Genomic DNA, 8,607 nt, shown 5'->3' on the forward strand with positions numbered 1-8,607 from the left:
TCATACTGGTATATGTACCAAAAACACATTATAAATGAGTAAAATGCACTGGTTTTATCATTTAATTGTGATAGTCTCTAATGGTTTTAGTGTATTTCTTGTGTAAACCATTACAATCTACTGTGACACTTTCTATAGTTTTTACAGCAGATATTTAAATAAGAGATTACTGTAAGTATTACACATAATAATAATCATAAAGCCTTTATATTTCATAATTCACTCTACAGTGCATACTTTTTCTTTCAGTGAAGTATGGCTTAAAGCTAATGTGTAAACATTGTTTATATCCACTGACACAGTTAGTTGCCCAAAGAAAAGCTCTCAATACAGTAAAAGCAGTAAAACACGACAGCATGCACAATCATGACGATGTCCTGGACGATTAAATACACATTTACTCTTTCAGTTAGAAGACTGCAGGTGTTTTTGATTATAATGATCGATCACCGGATCTTTTGATTCGTCATTCTGAATAAATGACTCGGTTCATCGAGCAGCTGATGAGGCTGAGGAAATGATCCACTGAAAGTTAAATGTCTTACCGCTCATGGTCCACAGCAGATGATCAAGAAATGAGGAGAAAATAAACACGGCGACACTTCAGACAAACACAAAGCAGAGCAGGTGAGAAAGCCATGTTTTATAGGAGCCTCGACTCTCTCTCTCTCTCTCTCTCTCTCTCTCTCTCTCTCTCTCTCTCTCTCTCTCTCTCGTGAGTCTGTCTCAGAAATCAACTTTATTGGTATGATTGTTTGCATTCGTCTCTCTCCCTTGAACAAATACTAAAGTTTACCTTAATACGCTTTATAAACTACTTAAATACATGTATTATTATTTCAGAACATACCATATATATATTGTCTGCTTCCATAAGAGTAATAACGGATCACATAATGCTCGAGTCATGCAACAAAATATGAAAGTCACGGTGAAAACAGTGTGGTAATGCTCGTGTTAATATTTAACTAGAATCCGGTGTGATTAGCCACATTCCGGGAAGGTTAAATAGAGAAAGGCAGACTTTACCTTATTACTGTATGATCCACTGGAGGGAGACTCGACACCCTACAACCCGCACCGCCAGAAAATCTCTGACCATCAGTTCACTGCTGCAGGAAACTTAATATTCGCCAAATATATGCCCTATTTCGCACACAAAGACGTGGTTTGACAGAAATAAACTGTTAAATAACTTTCATTTACGCGGATGCTTCACTTTATTAACCGAAAGAAAAAATTCAATGCGTTGTGGACGCATAAACCGTTGATAACGGAATTTTCGCGCTCAAATTCAGGGTTCCGGAAGTTTTCTGTTTGCAATAGTTCAACCTAAAATTAAAGTAAACAATTTTATATAGTATAAATTTTATAAAACAGACATATTAAACTTCTAAAATGTCTAATGGTAAAGGATGTTTCGGTGTTAATGGTTATATAAATGTTAATGGTAAAAAAAACTATTAGCTTACCAATGAATAAAACAAATACAGCAACTGCATGTCAAAATAAATGTTTTTTATAATTATTTGAACCTCTCAAAATATCAAACTAGTTTAATCATTGTATTTACGCATTATTTAACTCCTAAAGTAATATATATATATATATATATATATATATATATATATATATATATATATATATATATATATATATATATATATATATACAATATTAAGTTAATACCTGAACAACTAATATAAACAAATGACCCACTGTAGTTTTCTAAAACTATACTACAATACACCAGTTTACTGTAGTAAAATCTAAAGTATACAGTACTACAGTATTTATTAAAGTTTATCAGTTAATATAATACACTAATATAATACAATATAATACACTAATATAATACAAATATAATACACTAATACTGCCTAAATTATGATTTTAATGGGGTATATGCCGAGCTAATGTGTTTCCCATACTGATACACTTCCAGTGACCTGTTATTGTGAATTTCTTTCCATTTTTATACGGTTCCTTTTACAGAATTGATGTTGTAATGTCATTAAAATACATCCAGTTAAATAGACTTTGGCATTCATTTAGTTGCTCAAGCGTAAAACGAGACAAAAAGCCGTTTGCTCACACGCGCCCGTTAGAATCGGCAGGCTAGCGCAGAAGCTCCATTGAATATACTGGGGTAAAATAATTGCTCATATTATAAAGACATGGCGGGGGGAAATGTAATTTAATGCAGTGCTTCTTGTACAATCTGAGACCCACTTTATATCGGATATCACTCAGCAAGTGAAGATCGCTGATTTTTAAAGAAAACAGACCTTAAACGTGATAATTTTGTATTGGCATAGCTACAATTCGTCGGAAACGATTAACCCAGTAACTGGCAAATTAAAAGTCCTATTAGCATGCTTCGGCATATACCCTATTATATTATAATGTATGAATGCCCTTTTATCACATTCATGACACTTTAAGCATTAAAAACTACATTAAAATGTATTTGAAAACAATTTCTTAAAGTAACACAAATGCAATAAGTAAGCCACTGTATATAAAATGTAAGATCTGTTTCTCTATTTTATTTATATCACTGAGATACTTTTTTACACTAGTCAGCTTTTGGAATGGATTGACACCTTTCATAATAGTTGTCTTAAAACCTAAGAAACAATACCCATTCTTGTCTTAGGACATCTTTAACTAACTTTTTGTTAGTTAATGTTATCTACAGTTAACAATAGGTTATTTAAAGACTCAAACTATAGCTTTTTTTGGCTGTCTCCACCATTATTATCAAATAATTAAGTCTAATTTTCATTTTTTTTTTGTGTGTTTACAAAGTGTTTACTTGTTTGTTTGTTTTTTTGTTGAGTCCTCTATCAAGTCTGAGTCATTCGTTCATCAGGGGCCAATCCAACACAATCTTATTCTGAAAACGTAGTCCCGTGGACGTTTCTGGAGACAGCGGAATACGTCCCGGGGGTACGTACGACCGCGTTTATTTTTTTCAAGCGAACGCTGCGGGGCGATGACGAGATGTGACGATGTTCCGTTTTGCGCTTGCCTTCGCGCTCCAACCCGTTTGTCCACTCAGCTCAGCGTGTACGTCGGCAGGCTCAAGATGCAGAGAGGGGTCGACCACGGCGACCGGCTTCGAGTCTGGGGAAGAGCAGTTCCAGCAATCAGGTAAGACGAAAACAGAATCCCAAAAATTAAGTGAACGAGTTTCGTGACAGGGCGAGAACGCGGCGAAATCCGAAAACGCGGTGAAATAAAAAGAAAATCAGGGCTTTTACTTTTTTTGACAGCTTTTGTGAACTATTGCTCGGGTTTAGGGAAGCGAGGGCGGGCGGGTTGATTGGTAAAATTGGTTGGGTTCAGGGAAGGAGGAGGGCGAGTCCGCCGATTGGCCGGTCGTGCAGTCAATCACCCGGTCAGTCGGACAGCGGCCTCCGGCGGGTTCACGCGAGAACAGCGCGGGCGCGAACCGTGCTCGCAAGAGGCGTCTGAGGTGCGAAAAAGCACGCAACAACGGCCTCTAGCGTTCCACAAAAACTGCAGCCGTACGTGCCCGCCGGGACGTATTCCACGATCTTCAGAAACGTCCGCGGGACTACGTTTCCACAATGAGCCTGGGTTGGGCCAATCATATGTGTTTAGAGCTGGAAAAAAGAATTGATCCGTTCACCTCTCGAGTCCTCGGGTTTGAGTCATTCTGTCATTCTCTTGCGGAATGAACCGCCAACTTATCCAGCATGTGTTTTACGCAATGGATGCTCTTCCAGCAGCAACCCATCTCTGGGAAACTTCCATACACACTCACACTTGTGCACTACGGCCAATTTAGCTTACCCAATTCACCTGTACCGCATGTGTTTAAACTGTAGGGGAAACCGGAGCACCCGGAGGAAACCCACGCAAATGCAGGGAGAACATGCAAACTCCACACTGAAACACCAACTCAGCCGAGGCTCAAACCAGCGACCTTCTTGCAGTGAGGCGACAGCTCTACCTACTGCCCCACTGCGTACCCCATGAAAACAACAATTAATTAATTAAAACAGCAAGTAACAGAATCAAAAGTTCCCTGTAACAATAGTCTTTACAATAATAATGGACCCGGTTTACTGTAAATGACACAAGTTGTTGTACATAACTCCAGTTGAGGGAAATCATTGGAAAATGCTTTCATCTCACCACAATTCAGGAATGAGTCAGCTGGGTTTTTATAATGTCGTGCACTTTATAAAAAAGTCCCATCTGACATCATTTTCTCACAACCTTCAAACCTGTAGTTTTGTCTTCTGAAAGCGTTTGTAAATGCGTTTCATCAGCTGAGCTATTGTCGCGATCTCGCTCTGCACTTTTATCGCAGGCTTGTTTTCATTCCTGACAGATTAAACACAGAGCCACCCTGACTGAGGCCTATTGTGCCGCTGTGCTGGAGATGTTCAGGCCGGAGTTTGACTGCATTATAAATGGTGTCCGTATCGTTCATTAGTCTGTGTTTGTGTCTCCAGCGCAGCGCTGAAACCTCAGATCCAGAGACGTCCAGCCGTTCTGCCAATGAGGAATGTGGCGAAGGGGCAGCCGAGCGTCCCGTTCATCTGATCCAAACACATAATCACAGCTTTGTCCTGCAGAAGAATGACTCTTTATGACTCCTTTCCAGCACATTGGACTGCTGTTGTGCCGTTTATAGACAGCTGAAGAGGATCTGACATCATCGGCTTGAGGAGCTTTAACATTTCATTGATTTCAAAGAGTTTTGTTCAAGTTTCTGCTACGCGCAGACACGAGTGAGTCAGTATTACACTTCACTAGCATATTGCTTTGTTTTTCATACCAAATTTTTTGACAACACTTTAGTTTGGGTCTCTTTAGTTCAGGGTTTTTCAAAGTCTAAGACAGTGGGCCTCCCTTTTGACACAACTTATGCATTGGCGCCCTCCTTCTCCTAAACACGCACACACACACACACACACACACACACACAAACACACATACTGTATATATATATATATATATATACAGTGTATATAAAGACACAGACAGATGTCAGACTGTTAACTCACTTTTATCATCATTTGCATGAAAGTGCAATTATTTACAGAGTAATAACAAGTATTTTAATTTAACGTTTTTAAAACTAGAATGATGGTTCAATATGAATAGAACAGATCCAAGAACTGTCCATCCCAGTCAAAACAGTCGAAGTTTAGCGGGTCTCATGCTGACATTAGCCAAAATATCTTGACAAACCACACATAAAGGTCGTGGTTCATCACCTGGTCCTGTCCACGTAAAAAGGTTTTATTTTTGACGTATAATTTTTTTTAGCTTTGTTTAATTAAAACGTTTAAATATAATAAGAAATACATATAATAATTAAACTTAATAATTATATTTTTATTATATAATATTTTTTCCCGCGCCTCCCCTGACATGCTTTGGCGCCCCCTGGGGAGGCGCGCCTCACACTTTGAAAACCCCTGCTTTAGTTAATCAAACCATTAATGCCTAGTTCACACTAAAGGATTTTAAGCCTGATTTGAGCCCGATTTGGAAGTTAACGAGCTCGCCGACAGATCGGGCTGTGATCGGGAAGAAATCTGCGGGTGCTCGGCGCTCGCCAGTCTTTATGTGTGAACTACTGAACAACGCATCAATGAGGCTCGCTGACGCGTCGCCGACACCTCGCAGACGGAAATCCAACATTCAGCATGCTAAATATTCCAGAGCAGTCGGCCGACTCAACCCCACATGTGGTCAGATGTAGTGACGAGCTGCAGCCAATGAGAGAGCTGATCAGCATGAGCTGAATGGCTGTGTGTTCAGGAGCTCAGCAGAAACATCTGTGATTGGTCAGAATGGGCATCGGTGCACTCGCTTCGTTCTGCGCTAACACAGACATGAGATAACAGTGGAACTAGAATTCTGTAACTATTAGGATTACCATACTGCTCATTCTGACCGGTTTCATTTAAAAACGCCATATTGTCACAACATATTTACATTCAAAGCTATTATTGAGATATTAAAATTAAGCTTTGAATGTCTGGCATCATATTTAATGACACCATTACCCTAAAAATATCATCTTTTTTTGGTAATACAGCCTATAAATATGTAGTTAAGATACTAAAACACTTAAAGGTCTTGGCTTTCATTTTCACTTTCAAACAGGAGCTATTTCACGGCACAGAATATGCTGTTTTGAAATATATCTGTAGTAAATTGATGTTTTTGCCATCAGAAAGTTTTGTTTATGTTAGCAGGAAGTTGTTTATATTTAAAGTCACAGCGAAAAGTATCAGACATGCATGCAGTCATTATGATCAATATGGTAATTTTTAAGGCAGAAATGCTCAGTTCTTTACTGTTTTGCAATAAAAATAAAATAACAATGTCAGAAAGAAATACACTGATAGTTTTATTTCAAAGAGTTATAAAATTACAAAAATTAAAAACTCTCTGTGTATCTCTCCACTGGAACCTGCAGATGAGTGATTAATCCGCTGATAAATCAGCTGATTTGACGATGTTTTTAAATGCTTTCTCCAAAGCTTGAAAAGCTGTCAGTGATGTAATCAGCACACAAGCAGCCAATAGTGTTCAGCTTTTTTCTGACGACTCCTCCCTCAACATTTCATTGGCTGTGGTTTGGTAGCTTGAATGAGCTGATGGGGAATGAGTTGTTGTCAGATCATGTAGTGTGTGACCCCCCCTCTTGTGGATCATTCACAGAGTGTCGCGTAGTGTGAACACCACAGAGATTAAGGCCCCGTTTACACTAGTGCGTTTTAGTTTTAAAACGGCGTTGTAGAATGAAAACGATCCGCATCCACACTAGCGTTTTACCCAGCGTTTCTGAACAGCTCTCCGTCCACACCAAAACGCTGAAAACGCACATCACGTGACCGCACACACACACTCGGGCAAGCGCTCCAGCATTTCTACCCAGATGAGAGCTCTGCTTGTCGGACTGCTCATCAAGCATCTCCCGCTGGATCTAATCTCACTATATTTGCTAAACGTGATATTTCATTCATGTTGTTGTCTTTATCTAACGACATAGGCCAATTCCCTGACTTTGGTCATTGGAATCTATTAAGTTACTTGTTCACGGGTAACATGTTTTGGTTAAGCGCAAAGATAAGTTAATGATTAATCCAGGTACATTGACTGATCGCTTGCCTTTATTTCCTACAATGTATAAACTTATTGTATGTTACACTTTTATAATTATCGATTATTAAAACTGATATTCAGCAAAAGAGAGGGTGTGTTTCGTATTTTCACTGAAATTGAAAGGAGGCAGTTGTTATCGGCTCCGTTTTGTTATAAATGTCCACACAGTGAAGATGACGCTCATATATGCAGCACGACGCCTCAACATTTCTGCTGTCTGTTTAGTTGCTAATATTAAAAAGAAAGTAGGCAGTTCCTTAAATCATGTTTACATTTTATTGTTGAGAAAGTGAAACAACGTAGCCAAGGTGATGTGAATGAAGTTATAAAGTACACTGTTCCCTTTGAAGATTGACGCGTGTCCTCGGTATGTTTTCCATATCAAACTGAGAAGGGGGGGACTGCAGCCTTGATCAAACTTGCGAAGTCTTAACTTACAAGAAGAGGATGCGAGACTGAACTGTGTGTGGGCTACTTAATATTGAGGAAAAGCCCCAATCAGATTGGGAACGTTTGCAGCCCCGCCTCCGTTTTCAGATGTCTCCGTCTTTCCCCATCCACACTGAGACGGAGCAGCAGCGTTTTAGAATGAAAACGGCCTCTCCAGCGTTTTCAAAAAGCTCAGTTTTCGGCAATCGAGAACTCCGGCGTAGTGTAGACGGATGGCGTAACCGTAGCAAAACTTATGCGTTTTCAAACTAAAACGCACTAGTGTAAACGGGGCCTAAAAGACACAAAGTCAAGTCATGTAGTGTGAACAGCACAGCGATCTGCTGATGTTTAAAATCCTGTAGTGTGAACTAGGCTTAACTAACACTACAAGCTCAATACTCTCCTAATAAGATGTTTATTAATAGTAAGTAGAAGTTGGGTTTAGGTATTTGGTAGGATTAGAGATGCAGGATAAGATTGTACTTTACACTTAAAAAATTATATGATCAATTAGTCATGACAACATGTTTTCAGTTCATGGTAACTTATTTATAAACTAATTTCAAGAGGATCACGTGCTTATGATAGTTCACAGCTGTTCAGCATTAGCTCATGACTAATTGTCCTATCAGACGATCCTGAACTCACTATAAATAACCAGACTATTATCATCTCAATATCTTCATCTTGAAGAACCCACCCACCCACCCATTCTTCCCTTCTTTTTAAACGTGCGACCCGCTGGCCAGCGATTAGCGCTGTTGCCTCACAGCAAGAATGCCTCAGGTTTAATTCCCTTCCAAACCAGGCGACATTTCTGTGCTGAGTTTTGCTCGTACTCCCCATGCTCGCGTGGGTTTTCCCCGGGTCCTCGGGTTTCCTCCCATAGTTCAAAAACAAACACCCTAAACAATTAATCCAAAATATTTTTTGCCAAGCACTGAGTACACCTCTTCTCAGCATCCATATCTGACACTTAGCTACATAAGCAAGGGGGAAGTCATCGAGATCCAC

The 8,607-nt window shown here is 39.4% G+C and overlaps 1 protein-coding gene across 3 annotated transcripts in view; it reads right to left on the minus strand.

Moving 5' to 3' along the window:
- zmp:0000000896 overlaps positions 1-1,296 on the minus strand; it is a 58,924-nt gene extending 57,628 nt beyond the window's left edge. The window contains exon 1 of one of the 3 annotated variants that reach the window (XM_073943834.1): positions 1,030-1,296. Coding sequence is in view for 1 of the 3 variants with exons in the window: in XM_073943833.1 (XP_073799934.1) it covers positions 546-552 (7 nt within the window). In the remaining 2 variants the exon portion in view is untranslated. Of the gene's footprint in view, positions 1-545; positions 616-850; positions 983-1,029 lie in introns of those variants that run through there. The other 2 variants (XM_073943835.1, XM_073943833.1) reach the window with 2 other exon arrangements.
- Positions 1,297-8,607: the final 7,311 nt, after the last annotated feature.

Source organism: Danio rerio, chromosome 3, assembly GCF_049306965.1.
Source record: "Danio rerio strain Tuebingen ecotype United States chromosome 3, GRCz12tu, whole genome shotgun sequence".
Taxonomy (NCBI): Eukaryota; Metazoa; Chordata; class Actinopteri; order Cypriniformes; family Danionidae; genus Danio; species Danio rerio.